We start from the raw sequence: 23,199 nt of genomic DNA, 5'->3' as shown, positions 1-23,199 counted from the left end.
TCCTAGCCTTTTTTCATTTAAAATAACCCGCCGCAATTATCCTAAGCAAAAAGACTTTAATAAAATGAACAATCACGGTTAAATAAATATATATATTTTTTTACACCGCTCATCTACTTGTCATTGTTTGAAAATCTTCTTTGTTCGTTTATTACCAAGTCATTTTTTTTTTTTTTTTTTTTTTTTTTTTTTTTGGAGTAATTGACAGGAATTAATTTTGGATTTGAAGTATTTTAGTAATGAGGGGATGGTAGAAAAATGGCAGTAAAGATAGATAGGGTAAGTTGGTGTGCACGCGTCTTGAGACTGTTGGCTGTCGCGGGTTTCGCGGCGGCTTTTGATCAACGCTCGCGTTCAATAATTCATCTGCAACTTTATCGTCGCCGGTCGTTCCTTTGTACCACTTTGGGTTTGTTGTTGTTGTGTGTTATTGTGGGTTGTTAGAAGCTCTCTAATAATGTATAATATAAGAGACTATTTGATATATACATATGTATATAGTAGTATAGTATAGTATAGATAAGAGGTAAGTGAACACATTTATATTGTTCCGTACTCGGATATAATAAGCCCTATGAGCATTATCCAATCATACTTTCTCTCTCGCTCTACTGGGTTTAAATATACGTTACTTATGATCGCTACAATCCGGCTATAATGTTAAGCCGTAACTCATATTTAGCAAATAATATATATCCGATTATTTGTAGCTTGTTAATTTGTTGTAAATAATGGATTTAAATATTTAGCTAAGTATTGTGTTGTTTTGTGCTGCAGATAAAAGTAAATTAAGATTTTTCCGTAAGAAATTACATACTGCGGAGTTGTATTGCTGGGGACCGGTTAAAAAATATCTCGAATGCCTCACGGACACGGGAATGAAACGACACGACGTATTAAGAGAAAGAAGAGTTGACTGATATGGAATTGGTTGATCTTGTGTATCCGCGAGACGAGAACGAGTGTATCAAGGATCAAAGACCGTCAGTTACTTTGTTGGTTGCCGCGAAATGCGTCTTTATTATACACTAATTTATTTTATCGACTAATAAGATTGTTAGTACGAAATAACTAATTTTGTAAAAATCCTTTGTTCCAATTAATATTTTTTACAGAATAAAATTTGTTTTCTTTTTTTTTTTCTCTTTAGTGTCGTGGAAGTTTATAATTATCAGAAGAAGTTTGTTAAAAATAATTATTTTAATTAAACGTAAAATACGACGTAACATAAACGCGTAACACGCTAAGATATCTTGAAAATCCTAATCGGGATCTGGATACGCAGCGCCATTAGACCGTTCAAGTCGTTCAATAAAAGAGTATGGAGAGTGCCATAAACTCGTGGGATTCCCGGTTATACCTGGAGTGCTTATGGCGTAGTTCTAAGAGTACGAGGGCCGGATGGAATTAAACTCGCGACGTTAATGCTCGTACAGTGAGTGTGAATAGCCGTGCACACCGACCGCGTAAAAGCATACGGCAAAAGGGAGGCTGGATTATGTGTGCGATGCATTCTGCGTTGTACTGTTTTGTTAAAGTTATGCTTGTATTCATATGAATGTGTACGTAGACATTACGTGCGTGTGTACGTGTGTCATGCTGTGAAGAAGGAGGCGCTAAAAAGGCACGCTTATAAAATTGTACCCGCTCCTTTTATTGGCATCAACGCGGGAAATTATGTGTACATTCCACCCGAGAACCTGTTCTGTGGATTCAGGGATGTGATGTCGTTTTAAGCCTATAAATATATACATGTATACATATAAATATATTTGTATGTATAATTGTAACGTTTTAAGTGTCGCAAATAATTTTTTTTTATATTTTTTTGATGATCGTCACACCCTGATACTTTTAAATATTTTTCTGCTCAATTTTAAATTCTCATAAATGTTGAATAATATATTTTTTATAGGAAAAAAAAATTATTATCAAATAAAAAAGTAAATATTTTAATTGAGCAGGTAAATATATATATATATATATATATATTTCAGTCTTTGATGATAATTTTTGTCAAATTATGTGTACTTTGAAGTATTAAAGTAAAATATATGTATAAAGTTTGAATTTTTAATTGGCTGGTTATTTGAAAAAAAAAGTTTGTTATTGATGGTACTGTTCGTATATAAAACAAAATGTTTATATGTGGAAGTGAAATAAAATATTAAATATTGTATTATGTTAATATAATATTAAAAATAAATAACGGTCAAAGGCAAAGCAATGGAAATGAAATATCGTACGGGGGAGCGTAACCGGAGCCAGGCGTCGACTTTCGACGGTAAAATATCACCGACGATTTATTCCGTGAGATAAATGCGCCACGCGGCTACACCACGGAATATTATTGCGGATGTAACAGAGGCAAAATAGAGAGAAGAAGTGGATAACAAAAAATAAAAATAAAAAACAAAATATTTTTTAATCAGAAACCCTGAGATTGAGTTCCAAAACTACTGGGAAGAAAAGTTTATTTACTTTTTTTTTTTTTTTTTTTTTTTTGAAAAGAAAAAAAAATGATAATTTTTTTGAAGACAGAGAGATTAAGGCCTGGGAATATGAAGTAATGATATAATGAACAACGACTGGAGTGGCAAGAGGAAGTGGAAAGAAAATTAATAGACACCCCGTGGAGGTAGTCTTCATCAAGGTTCTCGAGACGCGATTGATGGCCGCCATATTTGCTTTATGCGTTTCGAGGTGCCGGCAAGGTGGTTTAAGTCTCAAGTCCTCGGTTCTTCAATACTCTTGGTAGGCAGCAGGTTCCAATCCGACTCATCTTTACTTCTTATACATCAGTCTCTCGAGAGTGATTCCCAGCTCTCACTCTGCGGGCTGTCAACGACTTACGGTAATTGTTTGGCTCCCTGGGGTAAAATGTGCGAGAAATTATCGTTACTCGTTAAATATTTCTTACTCTCAACACGTCGCTCTTATTATCCTCCGTCTTATTTTTTCATCAATCCTTTATTTTTATTAACAACTCACTCTGCTCGACACTCATACAATCTATTGATGTATTGAGTTACACTTTTAATAAATAAATAACGCGGGAATTTTCTATTAATATTTATGTGAAATCAATAGCGCGAATTAAGATTCCAAAGCAGATGTACAGAGCCATGAGATGCTGAGCAGTATCACGAGAGGGAATTATTTATATTTATTAATTGAGTGATATCAATGAACTCACGAGCTCTCTACGATGCTTGTTGGCCGCTTGATAAATAAATGAATAGAAACCACTAATATAACAGTGCTCGCATTGAATTTGTCTGGCAATGTGTGATTAAATGACGACGATCATGATTACACTGATGATGAGAATACACAGAAACCAATGATGGTGTCATCGTTAATTTTATTTTTTAACATCAATCATTGGTAACCCGAACTACCGACAGTTGTCACGAAAAAATAGGAATGAAATTTAAAAAAAAAAAAAATGTTTTTTTAAAAATAAAAACATTTAAATCACACGCAATTATCTTACATGTCATTAATCTTTCATTTAGAAAAAAAAATTTTTTTCCGACTATAAAATTATGCAAACTCTTATAATCCATGTTGGCTGTCGCTGTTTGATTCTTTGAAGACTTAAAGCAACGATTCTGATGAAAGGATCTCGTGGCGGACGATGGTTTAGTTTGACAAATGAACGTCCGAGTCATTTCTTGCGAGAGCGAAAGAACAAGAATAATAACAAAAATAATAAAAAAAAAAGTAAATGAAAATAAAAGACGTAAGCAACCGGGAGAATAGAGATAAAAAAGTAGTACAAGTTTTGGAGGTGTTCGGCGTACCGAAAATCTCTTTCACTTAAACTAAAATGTGTGGTGGTTTGAGTTTGAGGATGCTGTTGGTCTTTGGTCTCAAGTGTGCTGCTGGCCGCGGCGCGACGAGTCAGCCCGTTTAATCCTGATTAATGCCCTCGCTCGCTCGCGTTAATGCTAATGCCCAACCACGCCTGGTTTCTGTTTGCTCTCTGTATATATATATATATAAACGCGTCTTTATATTACTCAGCCTTATTCCGTATCCTACTCATCTCTGCTACTACGCCGTGTCATGTGAAATCTTCCGTAATCCTCAGCCGCTGCCGTCTGATAAAGCTGCTCTACCGATTTGAGACGGCAGGTAAAATTTGTTACACTTAAATATTTCAATTTCATTTGGAGCATTAAGCCATCCTTTGATTCGTTAACTCCCGATTCACAGCTCAACTTTTATAATTTATTCAAATTATACTTTTGTATAAAATGTAATTGGAAGAAAAAAAAAATTGTTGATGTTGTAAATTATAAAATGACTTTGATAACTACTTATTTAAGTTTAGGAACACCCTCGTTTGTCGACAATTTATCATGGTTTAAACTAACACGTGTCGGTGTGTTCATGAAGCATATGTTTTCTGAGATGAAGAAAATAAGGAAGGACTGGATGTGCGAGTTAAAGGATAGTCGGATAGATTAGTTGTTAAAGTAAAAGGCGATGTGAAGATGAGACGCGGAATCACCACCGATTACACCATCGTACAAACTGTGTATATTATATACCAGCAGAATAGAAGCGGCAGCATCATCACCAGTCAGCGAGAGAGTATAGAGTTGTGTGGAAGAAAGAAATTAAGAAGAAATAGGCAAGGGATAAAGATGGAGAGAGAGAGAGAGAGAGAGAGAGAGACAGTGAAATTTGCCCGTGGGGCAAGCATCTGGCCGTAATTACTAAATTATCCTTGAACAGCGGCGTCCACTAGCTGAGGAAGAGAATACCAGAGATCTTATCCACCGTATGATTTTTAACTCATTTTTTTTATTTTCGTAGCTTTAATACCCACAGACGAGAGAGTAAAGCCGTCAGAAAAACCATTATTGGTCTGTTATATTCACTATTTTTTATTTCCCATAGTCTTTCTTACTTGCGTTATTACATATATACTCTGTACTCTGTATTCTTAAGAGAGGTCTAAGGCCACAAACACAATTACTTTTATTTACATCCCCTTATATACTCAATTTCACCGAGTAGAGTAGAGGTACCGAGGACTCGAGTAAACAAAGTTACGACTGGATTACCATTAACGTTAAACGTTACTGAGATTTTACTAAACAAATTTTATTGCAAGTTGAGGTGCATTTAAGTGCTCGAGTTATTAATGCAGCATTGTGGGAATAAATTCAAAGAAAAGGAAAAATAAGATTTTGGGTACAATATTTGAAAGCAAGTTTGATATATCGCAGTCAAAGCTTTGCTGAAGAAGTTGGCGATAGGTCAAGTGTAAAGACCGACTGTGTAGGGCCTGGATGCGCGAGGCCCAGAAAAAGACGACAGAGGCGGCGCGTTGTGGGCACACCGGGGACTAAAGAGGCCAACATGTATGGCCGTACATCAAAGATCGGGCATGAAGAAGTTTAAATAAGATAAAATAATGAAATAAATGTGCAAAGAGATGATATAGAATTGAAGTTGGCCAGCCAATAGGATTTGTTTCGTTGGATAAAATAACATCAAGAGAGAGTTTTGTCTGGGCCGGATGATGCATGGTCGTGCCCAGTTCACGGCGTATCTTCGTGCGCTACTCCGTTTGCAAAGTTGATCGTCGTCGAATCGTGGACGCGAGGCTACAGGTCAACTTTTGCTTGGATACCATTTTAAAAATATATATCCGCGATTGTATGTCTCAATGTCTGGTTTATTTAGTTGTATAAGGTATAAGTATAAGTATCTACACCGTACAGCGCATACCCGAGGATAATTCTGTAGAATAAAGTTCAAAGTAAAATTTATGTCTATTTACGTTTATGTTTGATAAATCGATGAGTTGATAGTGATTTATGCTAATAAAATCATCGTCCACTGATATGTAGTTAATATAAGTATAATGATAATAATAATAATGATAATGGTAATGGTAATGAGCATAAGTGAGAGTAGAGAGAAAAGTTGCCAACAGGATAATCACATGAGAGTAGTAAAGAAGCCGCGAGTTATATATTCTTCCTCATCCTCGTCTTGTTCTTCGGGCTTATTGCGATCGGGTTCTCGCACCTGACAAGAAGAAGAGTGGAAAAAAAAGACATGAAGACGTCGTCTCCTGCTGGGAGATGGGCTCGAATGTTGTGTCTTACTTGACACCGTATATATATCTATATATATCTATACATATTTATTGAAGTATGAATGTACGTTGGCAACATGTGTGATGTATATGTATTTTGAACGTACATATAAGAATACTTGAGATACGCACTACAAGTTACAAGTACTTTTGTGCAATAATTTTAATTTACATCGACAGCAATGCTTTTTATTTGGCTATAAATAATAAAGCTAAGAGTTTTAAGATTGTAGTACATACATAAGAGGAGGATGGGGGAGGAATCGATGTGATTTTTATTTTTGATGCTGGGTAGTCCTAAAAAAAGGGATAGAGTCATTTATAGAAGGTAAGAGAGGGAGAACCCACCGGTGAAGTGGTTCGAAGAGGAGAGATTGAGTTACCAAAAGATAATCGGATGCACGCCCAACCGTGCGGCAAAAGCATCCCAGATACGCTTCGTATTCTTTATTCAGAGTTCTTTTATTATTGTGATCATGTAAGGGTGTGTGTGTGTGTGTGTGTGTGTGTGTGTGTGTGTGTGTGTGTGTGTGTGTGTGTGTGTGTGTGTGTGTGTGTGTGTGTGTGTGTGTGTGTGTGTGTGTGTGTGTGTGTGTGTGTGTGTGTGTGTGTGTGTGTGTGTGTGTGTGTGTGTGTGTGTGTGTGTGTGTGTGTGTGTGTGTGTGTGTGTGTGTGTGTGTGTGTGTGTGTGTGTGTGTGTGTGTGTGTGTGTGTGTGTGTGTGTGTGTAACTATAAGCGTATTCACTTTGCTGAAACTCTCTCTAAGACTCTCAATTTATATTTTATTTTTTATGAAAGCTTCTAATTTTTTTTTTTTAAATATAATCGGACATTGACTTGGATTAAATATTTATTAAAATTACCGAGATGAAATATTTAGCAATGGATTTTAAGTATTAAAATGTCTTTATAACAGATTGTAAAAATATATTATGTGTTAAAAAAATAAAAAAATAATTAAAATAATCGTAAAATTTTTATTTCATCACTTCCGTCAGCTAACTGTCATTAAGCTATTGACAGTGAATAAATTTTAAACTTTCAAATAATAATAATGCTAATAATAAATATATGAGTAGACATATGTATGTATGTATGTATATATATATATATATATATATATATATATATATATATATATATATATATATATATATATATATATATATATATATGTAAATGGAGGTATGTGCTATTTTAAAATCGAAAATTTTATACGCGGATGCTTTTTACCCAGTACTAATGGAGTAGTTATCTTTACGATTGCGCGAGATGAGTAAAGAACTCGGCGGCGGTTTTTGTAAAAAAATAAAACAAGGCTGAGGAAAGAAAGAAAGAAAGAAAGAAAGAAACTATATGTAAGTTGAGAAATTGAAATAAAATAAAAAAATAACCGAGAATGTTCATTAAAACTTTTTGGTCGCTCATGTTCCAATTACTCATGAGGCAATTCAGCTTCATGAAGACGTTTCGACTTGTTGGTCCGCATGTTCATCAAGAAGGATCTCTGTGTTGGTGGTACACAGCAATGTACATACGTAGTATCTACTCTAGTACACAGTAATGGAGCGTAAGGGAAGAGTAAGAAATTTAAAGACGCAATCATGATGATAGCGGATGCAGTGATTCCATCTGAATCACCCAGTCTTTAGGCTGCTGGTTCTGTCCTGCCTAAGATATTCTTGAGTGGTAAATTCCAGACGCCATAACAACTGCCAACGTACGTTTGTTTGGACAACTGGCATTATGAGATTTTATGTGATGTGAACTCTCTCAACGTACACAGCCACTACCCTCACTCACGGACACACTTTTTAATTTTTATTTCATCTACTCCACTCGTTTAAACTCTCATTGCATATCTCCACTATCCAATTAATGCACTTTAATTATCAACCCATTAAAATTTTTTTTTTTTCTTTTTTTTTTTTTTATTATCTTTTTAAAATGAAACTAAAGTAAAAAATGGTTTGAAAGTTTATACTGGTAGCCTGACTAAATACTTGAAAAATAAAAAAAAAATATATGTATGTGAGTATATGTATATACATATATATATATATATACATGAGACAATAAGTACCACATGGCTGGCACATTTCTCAAGAAATTTAAAGAGAAAAGTCGACAAACTATCCTGTTTCCTTTTGGGTTTGCTCTTTTACTTTAAACCGAATATACATATAAAATTATATATATGTATATATATTTCTTGTCAACATGAATCACATAGAAGATGACAAGAGTACACGCAGCAAAACGACTTGGTCCAACTAAAGCACCGTAACTTTCTGAGAATAAAGTCCTCGAGGATATCCTTTTGCGTTTATATTAAATGTATATGTATATATGTATATTTAATATAACCCAAGGTACAGAGATTAAGTAGTAGGATGAGCATAACACGTTTTAACATTAAGTGCGTGCACGCGTCTGAATTTCTCCGACATTTTAATTCACCCCTAGGGATGATTTAAAATCAAGTTTATCAGCGTGTACCATCGGTTAATTGTCTCACTTAAGTAATTAGATCACGAAACGTTTTGTTGAATCAAAAGAGAAAAAAGTGCGATCTCTCGTTAATTCAAATCCTAAAATACACGTCAGGGTATTTTCATTTTACGAAATAATAATCGAGGTCGCCTATCGTCTCTCTTCTCTCTGTACTTTTTCATCTCAGAAATAAACACCAGGACTTATATATATACATATATATATTATTACTGAACGAAAAAATAAATAAAATGTTAAACATTCAAACTATTTGATTCAACAAACACTCTTTCAGATAAGCTAATATTTAATTATATATCACGCCATAACGACTCGAGAATGCTTGATTGTCTCGAGATTAATGACGAGATAATTGAAAGGAGCCATAGTTTTTTTAAGCGTATTTACAAACACAAAGGCCGGTGTTTCTCAAGTCATTTCTCGCGCATCGATACAACTCAGGTCACGTCATTGTATATCGCGACGTATCATTCCTCAGAGTATCGCGTGTCTTTTCCAACAATAAATACATACACGTATAAATATTCTCACATATACATCCATACGTGCATAAATAAACATAAATATAAATATATATGTAAGCTATGAAGTTACACACTGCGAGCGCAAACGTTATTACTTCTCTCTTTATTTAATTCTCACTCTCTTTTAGAGTTTCTCTTTTAACGTCGTGCCGTATACGTTATGAATGCGTGGAATTTATCAATGGACGCGGTGGACTGATGATAAATCGCACGCCAAGGATCGTATCGCCGTCCATGCCGTACTCTGGAGACTCCGCAGTTCGTAACAACATTTTATAAGTCTTGGAGTATTTACTCCATTCCACACTAGCCAACTCAAGACAAGTTAAGGCCCAAACTATAGACCAGCAAACGCGAAAGAACCAACACCGCGACTGCTAAACTTGTTACGCTTTATGCACATACATCTATCTACATATTTATGTATATTTATATGTAGGCATACCATGTTACAGGAGAAGATACTGTGAGCTTTTTATTCCAACACAGTGGAATAAAGTGGAAGGTGAGAGACCGATGATATCACGAGCTAAAGAAGAAGCAACAAAAGATTGACCGGGCACAGTAGCTCTCCACGATTCTCCGCTCGATATCGCGATCCCGGAACATTAAATATCATCTCTATTTACTTTATACCCATATATGTGTACATACTCATACATATACATATTTTATATTATCTTTTTATATTTATTTAACGCGTGTTATGTTAGCAAAGAAAGCCCTTTCACGCAGTTGTTCTTCGGTCAGTTATTCAATGCCTCGGCAACGAATTCATCCGTACGGTTGAAAAATTGACCTATCATATTTCTATTCACGAAATATATTTTCATATGTAAGATGTTTATATATATGTATTTTTTACCGAGCGTTATATTTTATTTTTTTAATGAGATTTAAATAAATGATCGGGCTGAGAGTGGTATTGAGAATGAGGTGGAAGGTACACAACATATTGAGCTGAGCTATTGTGTTGCATTGTGTTGTTATATATGTATATATGTACATCAACATAAGAGGATAAGAATAAAAATGAAAATAAAATATTTGATACGGATTTCCCGTCGGATAAGGAGGCGTTCGATGAACTGGAAGAGAACCCGCATAGTCGGTTCTTCATCTTGTCCAAGAAACCAAGATCCAGTGCAACGCCAGTTTTACGGCTCAACAAATATAATGTATGGATGTATGTACTGTACATATATTTGCGCAATAAAGATATTCATGGAGATGGGGAGACATATGTATACGTATGTACGAGAGTACAAGGAGTAAATAAAAGGGAATTCCCTTTATAAGATGTATATCTTGTTGGTTTTACGAGCAAACTTACACCCACGGTGTGTATTATAACTTGCATCAACTGGGGACGAATGTTGAGTGTCAATAATAATTTTCATTCCTACTCCATTATTTTCAGCTTAACTACCAAGACAAGACACGTTTTTTAAATTCATTTCAAACGGTTAAATATAAATGGTTTAATGAAAATCAAATGACTTCCGAGTATCTAAGTCCCGCGAGAACTAAAATACTCTGCGCTCTACACTCAGCTCTACACTCGCTAGGCAAAAATATCTTGAGGTAATAAATAAAAGTGTTTTAAATAAAAAGTAACCAGTCAGCGCAAGTTCGAGTAGATAAAGAGCCGCATTTTAGTTTGGAGTAAAAATAAAGTATCGATACCGCGTCTCGGAATCACACGAGTTTCAGTCCCGTCGCTGCGTCAATCCCACTGCGTATTTTACTCCATCTCGATCTCGATTCCTAATGCACCTACCACCCAAAATAAGCGAAACAAAAAGATAAAGAAATGTGTAACAGTAACGCCCCTCTGGTTTATAATTTCGGGGCTTTATAAATTATCCGGTTGTTTTTCTTAGCACCCGAAACTCGGCGCCGCGAATTTTCCCAGTGTAAGTTATATTAGTGTAGCAAATAAATTTACCCCTTGGTAGCCACCGACAGGAATTCCGACGGTTGCAGCAATAACTCGAGGTGATTTTACGACGTTTTACACAGACCATCTTCTCCTCATTCTCAGCTCATCTTCGTCTTGATCTGTGTTAGTCTTAGTGTTGGTCTCGGTCTTGGTCTTGTTCTTTCTCAGTAAATATGTCCCTATGAATTAACACCAAGACATCGTGTGTCTTTTCAGTAACTAAATCGCCGTTATAACGACGAGTTTACACGTCGTTCTACAATTTAAGATCCGCTAACGCATTTAAACTTATACCGTCTACTAAAATACCTAAATCACCGATTCTTTATCCCGTAATCCATTTAATTGAGCAAACATGTAAAGTCAAACATTTAATTTTTCTGCCAGACTTTCCTCATGGTATTTCATGGCCCAACTGACATAAATTAAAACTATTTTCAGTTATTATTATTATTATAAACAAAAGTACTTACGGATGAGGCGGAGGAGCGTGGAAAGCAGCCGCTGCAGCAGCAGCCGCGGCCGCGTGATGTTCCCATGCTGCGGTGACTGCTGGATGGGGTGGCGGGGGCGGTCCATGGTGCGGATGAAACGGCGGCGGAGGCGGCCCATGATGAGGATGAGGGTGAAAGGCCGCATGAAATGCCGAGTGGGGGTGGTGCGGCGGAGGTGCAGGCGGCAACAGGGAAAAGGTCTCCTGGTGGTAAGCCACCTCCTTCTCCGGCATCTTGTACTTACTCCAAAAGTTATCGCAACTCCAGATACCAGGCTCCTTCAACAATAATCAAGAATTGTCCCTCTGTTTACTCAACATTATTTATTTTAAATAATATCCACTTAAATGTTTATAAAATTTAAATATTTGAATTTTCAAATTAACTCCAAAATTTTAAACAGTCCAAGTCACTATTTTTATCTCGTAATCCAATTATCCATCATTATAAATTATTCGCACTAATTATTCACCTACACTTTATCACATTTTCAAAATTTCAAAAATCCCGCCACTAATTCAAACTTTGCCGACGGAGACGCGATTTAAATTAACTATTTATTTGAATAATTATTTTGTTATTTCTTCAATGTCTTTAACACGACATAGATATAAACCAAAAAAATATATATATGTATATATATTTATTTATAAAGATAAAACAAAGTGTAGTTTGAATTGAGCGAGTGTCACGGTGTTTATCCTCTGACGGGTATGGTGGTACTGAGTAGTCCAAGAAGACGGAGGGGTTGCCAACAGCACACGGTGTCGTGAGTTGTGTGAGAGTGAGGAGGACAGTAAGCAATACACGAAGACCGGAGATGGAGTATAGTAGTACTATATAATACGGCGAGGCGTGCGTTTGCTGGTCGTGTTCTTGCTCGTGCACCAGTGGGCGTACGACAGAGTAGAGAGTAGGTACTGTACGATACACCACCAAGTTACCGAGTTACCGAGTTGAGTTGAGTTTAGTTGTGGAGTGGAGGCGCTGTTATGTTGGGAGAATGGAAAACTCTAAATAAGAGCGAGAGAGTAAAGAGAGCTGGGTAAAAAGTAGCTTCGCTCTGCTCCTCTCTTGCTCGAGCTCGACTGTATTCGAGTGGTATTGGGCTCGGCCGACTCAGCTCTTGGTTCTTCTCGATTAGGTTCAAAGTTGTTGGTTCAGTCTGTTACCGCCAGTGCGAACTCTGCAGGGCTCTCGGATCTGTGGAGGCTGACGAAGAGGACCGGAGACCTGGAGGGAGAATGCTGGTGGGGAATCAAGGAGGAATTGAGTAACGAGAGCAAGAGAGAGAGACTGAAAGAGGTGATGAGTGAGTAACGAGAGAGGGGACAATTGCCACGAGAACGCGTGTCAGCTCGACAACTCAACTAGCACCCACTGATTCTTCTTCACTTCCCCGGCTTTCTATTATTGCTCTCTTCGTCCTTCAACAACCAGCTCCGCTTTACTTGTCTTCTCATATATCTATAGTCCTATTCTTATTCTTATATATACGTATATTTATACGTCACGTTTCACGATTATAATAGCAGTTTGTTGTATTTCAGTTTTGAAATTTATTTCTCTACGGTTCGCTGTACAATGACCGAACTATTATTGAAACTATTATCCGCTAACTCGTCTGATGCTCGTAAAAATATAAAAAATTATTATGATTCAATGTACCTGATAATTTTTCTTTCAAGACCCAAAGCCCGGAAATAGTAGGGGTGACATTCCAATGCTCCTGTAAAAAGAAAAAAAAAGGAGCTTGTTAGTACTCTCAGCTACTTCCGGTGGTCAAAATATCCTTTTAAAATAAAAAATTACTCTTGTTGCCGACCACCATTGTAACCATCGGCAGGCCAAAGATTGACTTCGACTTCCGTGACCTGATTGGGTAAAAAGGAGTCTATTTATTTTTTTTTCTTTTTTTAATGTACCCGAAATTTTGTATGTCGACGTATTAGTGTCGTCGAAAACGTGCCTTGAACTGACGAAATGTGAGAGGCATGACACAGTAGTAACACAACGGAGAGTAACAAAGCTGTCTTTTAAAATTTCGAATTTATTTTTAAACTTCCCGCTAAAAAAGTTTGAGTTTTTTTAAAACGAGAAGTTATTGTTTTCAGCTTGACTCTCGAAAATAGAATTTTGAAGTCCTCGAGCTTCAGAGAGCTTGAAAAAAGTATAATGATGCTTTTCTAGAGCTCAAAAATAGAGGGAAGTTTTAGAATTTGATCCATAGGGTCGACGGTTTTTCAAATTTTTTCTAGAAAATTTAATTCCCAAAAATATCATTCTGTTTTTAAATCCTGCAAACAATATTTCAAAAGGAATTTCAATTTAAATTATTACTAATTTCTTAGTCTGACACAAAATAAAATATTTTTTGAGCTCTTTGAGCCTGAGAGTTTTGGGACTGCTCTGCCCATTTTCCAAATTTTTAAAAAAATTTTTTCTATGAAATTTAATAAATTCTATAAAATAAATTAAAAAAGGATAATTTTTGAAAATTATAATAATTTGAAAACAGCCGATAAATCGTAAAATTGAACAGAATAAAAAATAAAGAACCGGAAGAGTTTTTAAAAGAAGCCGAAAGAGAGTGTAAAATAAAAAAAAATAATTCGAAATCTTTTTCTTGAACCTCTGTCAACGAAACTCCTCCCGTTTTTCGCAGTTCCACGGGCCTCAAGTATCGTTAGGCCGCCGACACGACGTCGGGAGTCGGCGTCTGTTGTGTATACTGTTGAGTTTTTCAAGGAACACGTGTGGGCCTGTATATAATCACCACTTGTTTAACAGTTGCGTTGACACGGGTTCCCCGTGACGTTTGTTAAAGAGCGGAAATCGTAAGTAAACTTTTTGGGTAAGACAATGCGGATCGAATTACGCTGTCAAAGTTTTGCTGTACATGTACTCACTGTTCTGGCGCACTCGCGGTAATACCAGCCTTAGCAGCAGCACTGCAGCAGTGACTACATATCATGTTCTTTAAATAAGTTAAGCCAAAAAGTTTTAAATATGCGGTCCTGCCGAGCAGAGCGACTTAACTGCATCGGTTTACTATCAACATGTGTTTGTCCGTCCGAACAAACTGGTTTATAACTTCAGTTTAGTTGTAAAATCATTAATTTAACGTTTTTTTTTTCTTGCGTTTCATTCCCGCAATGACAACCTACCACATCTACAAACATATTTACAAGAGGAATAATAAACATATAGTTTTTCATCGAGGAATATATGTATAGACATAAATAGTGTACTATAATGATTATTATTATTTATGTTTGGATACAAATAAAATAATGTAATTATGAATGAAAATATGTGTGTCGTCTTTAGTGAGCCGTCATCAGACAGGCGGTACTGGGAATAGAGTCGTAATCGCCCACACTTTTCTCCTGAAATGTCTCACACGCGCCCTTGTGTCCATAATCGTCTGGTTCGGGTTTTGGGACCTAATAATCAACGCCGCTCGAATGAGAGGGACCCGAATGGAGTAGAGAGTGCATATAGAGTCATTAACTAGCGGCCGTCGGCTCGTTGCGGTGTTATGTGTTGTTGCTCGAGAACCAGAGGAACAAGAGTCGACAGCCACACCTCTCTTTCTCTCGCTCTTTCTTATTCCTTTTACGATACGGTTGTGTGATGCTCAATCGTCTCTGATGTGGTTACATTAGTATTGAGTTGAGTTGAGGGTCCAGAGCACTCGGATACCCAAGTCTGCTGAAATAATCACATCTCACATTCGAGTCGTCAATATGAGAAATAACTTAGCCGTTTCTCACTCACGTTCTCACTTTGCCGACAATAAAACACTTGGGTCCACCTTTACTTCGGCTCATTATTTTGCTGATTTCGGTGTAGAATTGAGACAAGAGACGGCTGCAGTCTCTCATCCTCGTCTCATTTTGCCCGTTCGCTGTTGTGGGGACATCAGTGTGTTATAAAGTCAGCTTGTGATGCTGTAGTGTCTTGCTGAGCAACCTAATTACCGTTGAACGAGCTACAGAGGAAAGGGTAAGGGGAACATAACGCAGCATAAGCTTATGATGACCAATGAGAGCGCGCGAAACGACAGTTTGCCAGATTCGTGGGACTCCCGAGTCCCATTTAGCACACCGGATGTTTCTTTCTAAATGGACCGCGCCCTAATTGGACCGCATCGCGAGACCTTTCGCTCGACGACAGCGACCACGATATCTCTCCTCTTTTTTTCTCTTCTTCATCATCTTCCTGTCCTCGTTGTCTTTGTCTACTACTCATTTATCCGTGTCCCGAACTGGTTCTCAGCCAACTCCTGAGATCCCAGACATGAAAGAGTCTGAGCGAGAAAAAAGACAGATAATAACGAATGACTGAGCGAGCGAAAATCCTTCTTCTCTATATACGATTATATACATAAAAAAAAATATATATATATATATTTTATATGAGTCTTGCAAACACTGTTATAAAATGATTTTACGTGCAAACATCATCAGCAACAGCAGCAACAGAAGTATCCAAGAGCGGCACTCACTGGAAAATGGCGGGAACAAAAAGCTCATGCACTCCCGCGAAGACGCGGCCAATCAGTCTGGCATTACATTGCGTGCACACTAGGTTAATAAAAAGTGGTTACTGATGCTTCTGATTATTATTATCATTATGATTATGATGATGATGATGATGATGATAAAGACGGTTAAGTTCTCTCCCATGTAATCCGGTGTCAATGAAAAAAACCCCGCACACACTTACGTACCCATCACATCACCACACATTTATATATTAACAGCCAACTCGGCAACATCGCGCCGCTCGTTACGTCCAATCTGTGTCTATATGTATATGTCCTATACTATTTAATATAGTTATAGGTATATGGGATCTCTACTGCTGAAGAATGAGAAGACACAGCTCAGCACTCGCTTTCTCTCAGTCTTATTCTACCTAGTGTCCTCCGATAAAAGGCGACCGTTTCGAATCGCCGACATCAATATTGTCGTATACGATGTCTCACTCAAGCTCATCTACATCTTGAGTTTCACAACCTGGTCCCGAGCGAGTAATATATAGTTAAATAAAATGTCTAAAGCTGAGGACACTGTAGGAGAGAATATAAGTGGTTTCGGGCATCAAAAACTAATTAACTCGCCTACGCCAAAGATTTTTATTACAAACAGCACCAGTTTGCTAACAGCCTCGCTAAAAAATATAATCGAGAGCTCTTGTCCCGACTTGTGCTATTTTTACCATCAACATTTGATACCTATATATATATATATATATATATATAGAAATGTATATGTGTTCACTTGTAATGTTATTGGCGAAACATTAATGCACGTATCGAAAGACGTGAGAGTAAGTCTGGCCCTTTGGGTCCGCGAACGCGATCGCTGTTCCCCTTTGTTTAGAGTGGGGCAGCCAATGACGTCGTGGACCCTTCCACCTTGGTACCTGTTGGTCAGATAAACCCCACTCTCAAACTCAACAGTTATCTTATTCGTATCCTTCTACAGCCAGTCGTCCTGCCGCTGATGATGATGATGATGATGATGATGATGATGATGATGCTTTTTACCTAGTCCTCTAATTTTAAAAGCAGCTTTGATCTGCCGCGATTCTGCCAAAAATTTAGTTATCTTCCTACTGTCAAGTAGCACTCCAACCTAATAATTTATCATCTCACATACTAATGTCTTGCTTAATCACATTTATATGCATTATAATATATGTATATTTGAATGAGTTAAAATCCTTGTAAAAATATAGACCCAAATAAATTAAAAGATTATTGTGTGCGTTGTAAATAAGTATATTTGTAGGTTGATTTTGGCATGTGAACTGCATTATTTCCTTCCCAAAAAGAGCCCGAGAAACCCGAGGCGTGGTTGGTTCCCAGAAATATAAGTGTATGAGTGGTTTGAGTAAGCGGGAGGGCATCGCCGAACAACGGAGGAACAAACGGGCCCTGAGGGTGGCACGGGCATCTATAGCGGAGTAGGTTTCACTGTACTCTGATGAATATAGCTATAATATAACTACAAGGGGTTTGGGGAGTTAGTCAGTTCCCTAAAGTGAGAGAGAGAGAGAAAAGGGCTGAGAGCAAAGAGCAGCGCGATTTCTCAGCCCCCCCGTGGTCCAAGCTCATTAACCGAGGTTGCATCTCTTTCTCTCTAACTCAGATCTACTGAGTAGAAGGGCCTCTACTCATCTGAGGATCGGACCCGCCGCCGCCGTTGCCGTTGAAACCGCCGCCGTTGGCGTGACGTGCGTGCGCCCCGTCATCCTCTGGTCTCGTTGGCCCTCCCGCTCATCAGGTAGGAAAGGAGCCGCCTGGACCGACACGCAGGGTGCTAGCTCTTGTTCCTATATATCGACTTTAACATCCTGTATTAAATATATATGTATATATATATACAACAAACTCCACTGGACTTAAATATAAGTCGGTCGAAGAAAAATAAACCAGCATCAGTATTAGGATATCCACTTGTATTATATAGATATTTATATTTATGTATTTATATAGAAATAGAAATAGATTTTAAATTTCTCTTTTTAGTTTTTATTGAGACTTATAGTTTTTTTTTATCTTTAACTATTGACCGCTGGTGTGCTTTAGCTTACTATATACGAGATAATTTGTAGCTCGTTGCCTGGGATTTTGGGAATGAGACAAAAACAAGCTGGCAAGCCGGAGAGATAGCCGAAGATATATGTCCAGTTAGTGTTATTCGTTATTGCCGGTGCGGAGAGTACCAGTGCCAGTGCCGTGGGAAAAATGAACACGCGGTGCGGTTGGTGGATAAAGAATAAAGACGACAACCGGACAGCAATTACAGCGAAAAAGACTTTATCCAACATAGTTAAGATTGAATAATCATTATTGTTTTATCTATTTCAACTTCTTAAATATCCTAATAATGTTAGACTGTAGAGTAAAGTAAAGACTCGAGTATTGTAGAAAACAGAGTCTCGTTAATCGTCTGGGTCGACACGCCTTTCCCACTCATCAACGCGTAACGATGGTCTTAATAGAGACGCCTCAGATATACCATTTGAGAGACACACTTCAACACCTCTCCCTTGTGTTGTCCATTTACTTCATCGTCACACTCTACTGATGCTAATAATAATAAACCAGCCAGCCAACTAACTATATAAATATATATCGTGTGTATTTATATTTATTTGTATACTTTTTGTTGGTGTTTGCACATATCACGGACGTACGTTTAATCGCGGTATACATGAGCCCAACTCCAACACATCTTTTGATATATATGTATATATAGAGCCCCTTAAAATACCGCACGTCGAAAAGTAAACAAGTATAAGTTTATGCCATCAAATTGATCCGGTCTCGAGAAAAGTATCGGTTGGTTAACGATATCGTTAACGGGAAGAATCGTGTGTACAGTCTGCGTGCAGCATCAGAATCATACTATACCAGAATTACATTGCATTGCTATAGGTACACTAGTGTGTGTAGTGAGAGTGCAGGAGTTTGGGAGAGAGTAAGAGTTATGTGACTATGGAGATCTGGGGAAGGTGGAGTGGAGCCCAGGAGTGGAAATGCGAATAAAAATATTGCAAGAGCAATTCTCCGTTGAGGGGAGTGAATAAACGTAAAGGGGACAAGAGTTTGAGAAGACGAACGAGTGCAAGAGAGTTGGAAGAGGATCAAAAGAGAAGAAAGGGCTTTTGTGGTGCCCATGGAGAAGTCATGGAAGGGATGGAGGTGGCGCGAGGCAGACAGGTTGGTCCGTTCGCCACCCGGAGGCGCCCCAAGGTGGCCGGTACTCGCGCGCCAGCGAGCCGAAAGCGAGAGAACGTGAAAGCACCAGGGATAGAGCCAAGTGAGACGCGGTGATCCTGAAGGAACATGGTGGCCTCGCCCCCACGCGAAGACCTCCTGAGAGACGGAGAGGTGAGGGCTCGACGGGAGAAGACATCACCAAACTGCAAACTTCGGACAACTCCAAGACCCATTTCTCCAATCCTTGGGATCTTATATTACTCTCTACACTGTTTATATATTATTCTTATACATTTACTGTACAATCTGCACCCTGCTGCTTTTGTCTTATGACGCGATGTTCACATATACATATATAGTGAGAATGAGTATTACTATATATGCTCCGGGCTTAAGCCCGCGCACACACTCGTAACTAATGACTCAATTAATCCCGGTTTTCGCTTTAGAGTAGTCCCAGACGCCTCGGTACCGTTCGTTTCACATTCGCGAAACTCGTTTTCCACTTGGCTAAATGAGCTGATTGAGTTAATTTGAGAAAATACCTTATCTCACATACACATACATATACATATACATACATACATAAATATATATTTATATTTATATATTCAAAGTTAACAGTGGGACACCTATTGCTACATCTCTATGTATATAAATAATTTTTTTTTATCCAAATAGATATAAACGGTAGATCAAGAGACTTAATCCACAGTTGATTATTCAATGGACATTTTGTGTCTTTGGAAATATACATGTTATGTGTATCTAAATTATTTATATATTTTTAACTTTTTACATATTCTTGTAGAATTTATAGATATCCCTTTGACGCCTACACAAAAATAATAAATTAAATCCATCGAATCTTAATTAACGTTGCTTATATATTTCAGTTTACATATATATATATTTTAACGTTGGGAATTATTTATAACGTTTAACGGACCCCCAGGTATTCGCAGCGAGAAGTTTAACAGCGGTAGCATTAATTCCTGTGTAGTGTATACGACAGAAACTCTTTCACTAGCTCCATCTCAATACCCTTTGATAGAGGCATTGCTGTGCCTCGACTTCTTTATATTATACTTCTTATATTTTATTTTATTTTATTCTACTCAATTCTACACTCTCAACATGGCTGAGAGTCTGATTTGCTGTTGCCGTAGCCGGCTTTTTGGCCGCCGCGCGCGTTATATACGTCCTCTAATCATGGTCGAGAATACCGACGTGCCTGAAATAAGGGGAATATAGAGACGTCCTAGGGCCTGATTGCCGTGTTCGCGTGTAATATATACGTGTATATTATCCCCTCGTCTGTATGTTGACTGAGGTATAGCTGTGTAGAGAATAAGAGTGTAGGTGCATGTATGGATGTGGATGTGGGTTTCTGTGTTACTGTCTGCACACGAAAACAAGCAGATTATGGTGGGAGGATGACAGCAGTTCTGCTAAAGCTTAAGACTTAACTCTAACACAACTTTATTCTCTCGACTCTGCTCGTCTATATCGTATTATTAATGCCGGCGGAAACGGGCCTAGGCGTCCCTCGATCGACGATATATATCTGACGACCCTCCTCCTTATGCCGCCAAATGCGCGAGCTCATGAACGACATGCGAAACACTTTTTACGATAGTCAAATGAATTATCAAATTTTTTGACATATCTAAAGATTTTTTAATATTTTTTCTCGATGCAAAAGAATTTTCTGTGAAAAGAAATGAAAATTAGGCCAAAAATGCGGAAATTCATCAAACAATATTGTTCAAAATTTAAATAAAAATGTTTTTTAATTGAATTTATATTTTTGATTAACCCTAGATTTTGTTACGCTGTAAATGTAATGATACTAAAGTTAGTCGACGTCTAATAATTTTTGAATTACTTTTCAAAACGATAAATTAAAAAAAAAAATATTTAAAAAAATTGCACCTTTAGTTTCTTTAATTTTCTACATGTGCATATTTTTATTTTTTTTTTTTAAATGAAATTGTTGAAAAAATAATTCAAAAGCTGTTCATTTTTTGCTAACTAAGATCATTCAAATGTAGGGGTTTATTTATTACACTAAATATTAAATTGAAAATATCCTATTTTTGGCTACAGAAGTCAATCAGATGGCCAGTGATGAGACTAAATATTTTTTTTGTTCCAAGTTTGTCAACACAGCTAAAAGTAACATTTAGGAAAATTATTGACGACATGGCCCTTTTCTAACGATTTAAATTTTTTGGACCCTCTGTGCTTATTAGCGCAGATAGAAACAACACACTGTCAAAAAAAAAAATATACATTTTACAAAAGCAAAAATAAAGGCACGTGTTAGGTAAATTAGTATCCCAAAAATTTTTTCCGTTAAAAAATGAAGTAAAATACTCGGAAAAAATGAATGAGCGAATGAAAATTGAGGTAAAAAGGTTGAAGAAAGGTAATAGTTAGAAGTCATCATGAATTTATGAGTTGTATTGGTATAGTGAGCATTTTAACACAAAAGGCAAGAGAAGATGAGACGAGATCACAGTGAAAAATTACAAGGTTGACTTGTTGCCTTAACTTCACAGTAATTATCGACCATTTTTCAGATCCTGTAGATTAGTTACGCGTCACTCTTGTTTCTCTCCTCGGAAATTCTTTGTCGGTTTAACAACAAAATTTAGCCATCAATTTTCGAAGCAACAAAGAAAAAAAAATATTAACGACGTACATAGATACAGATATACATGTATGCATACCTATACATTTATATATGTATGTGTTTTAAAAAAGTAGGCATTTGGAAATCGGAGAAAACGACAGGTGAACAGCGTGAAAATCGTTTGTGGCACTTAATCATTATTAGACGATTTTACCCACTATTTTTATTTTTGGGCACGGCAAACTACCGGAAATGATTGTTTATAACAAAGCTACGCAAACTGATTGACCTACACATTCTACGGTTATAATCTTATAATATATATGTATAAAACCCATATATATATATATATATATATATATATATATATATATATATATATATATATAATAAAGTAGTCAGCTATTTAATCTTTTGTGTAAAAGATTTCACAAGTCTGTTGATTTCTCGAAAAACCTCGAGCTCTGGGCCTTTAAAACACCGAAAATAAAAAAAATATAAGAAAAAAACATCTTCTCTATTCACTAGAAACTAGAAATTCATAGTGAGTGTTAAGCAGTAAATTGTATTATCACGTCTCATCTCAAACGTTTTGGAAAAAGTTGTAATTCGTAGAAAAATTCTTCATGTCACTTTATCAATCTTTTAAATAAAATAAAAAAATAACCAACTAACTAAATGAGACAGTGAACCGTGTACAGATTCCCTCTTGTGTTTTCTCTTCATATTTTTTCCTCTCTCTGTCTCTCCGATCTTTGATTTTAAGATGAAGAAAACAAATGCCTAAAAAAATGCTGTAGACGGTCGCGGTAATCGCGATAACGAGATTCCTCATCAGTGCCTATACTTTTCTATTACAGACTACTACACACTTCGTTCCAGTCTTTAGAATTTAGATTTAGAAGCCAAGATCTCAACAAGTTAAAAAAATTTCAACTAAAAAAAGATGGAAGAAATTTATTTTTTTCAAACGCAAAAGAAAACGACGGGGGTGTAGGCTAAAAAAGATTGCCAGGGATCGTGGTTCCATAGTCACGATGAATTACAAGACTACCTGCCGAAGAGTAGTAGTAGAATAGTGGCTGCTACGACTTTAAACTCAAGTCGACTCTTTTATATATAAAAACACATACACGCATATTCCCATATACATATATAGCTATCTGGTGTGCTCTGGAGGCTCCGAAGACACAGAGAAATAGCTGCAGCCAGTCGAGGGTTATAAGC

The 23,199-nt window shown here is 36.9% G+C and overlaps 1 protein-coding gene across 4 annotated transcripts in view; it reads right to left on the bottom strand.

Moving 5' to 3' along the window:
• Nucleotides 1–23,199, bottom strand: part of LOC103578826 (transcriptional activator cubitus interruptus) — a 71,441-nt gene that overhangs the window by 40,382 nt on the left and 7,860 nt on the right. For 2 of the 4 annotated variants that reach the window (XM_008560025.2, XM_053741183.1), the window contains 2 exons: nt 13,265–13,325; nt 11,576–11,874 (listed from right to left, as the gene is read on the bottom strand). In XM_008560025.2, coding sequence (XP_008558247.1) covers nt 11,576–11,829 — 254 coding nt within the window. In that variant the 5' untranslated portion in view covers nt 11,830–11,874; nt 13,265–13,325. The remainder of the gene's footprint in view (nt 1–11,575; nt 11,875–13,264; nt 13,326–23,199) is intronic. The other 2 variants (XM_053741182.1, XM_053741184.1) reach the window with 2 other exon arrangements.

This window comes from Microplitis demolitor, chromosome 8, assembly GCF_026212275.2.
Source record: "Microplitis demolitor isolate Queensland-Clemson2020A chromosome 8, iyMicDemo2.1a, whole genome shotgun sequence".
Lineage (NCBI taxonomy): Eukaryota > Metazoa > Arthropoda > Insecta > Hymenoptera > Braconidae > Microplitis > Microplitis demolitor.
The sequence above is the reverse complement of the archived record's forward strand: the minus strand, read 5'-3'. Positions and strand labels throughout refer to the sequence as shown.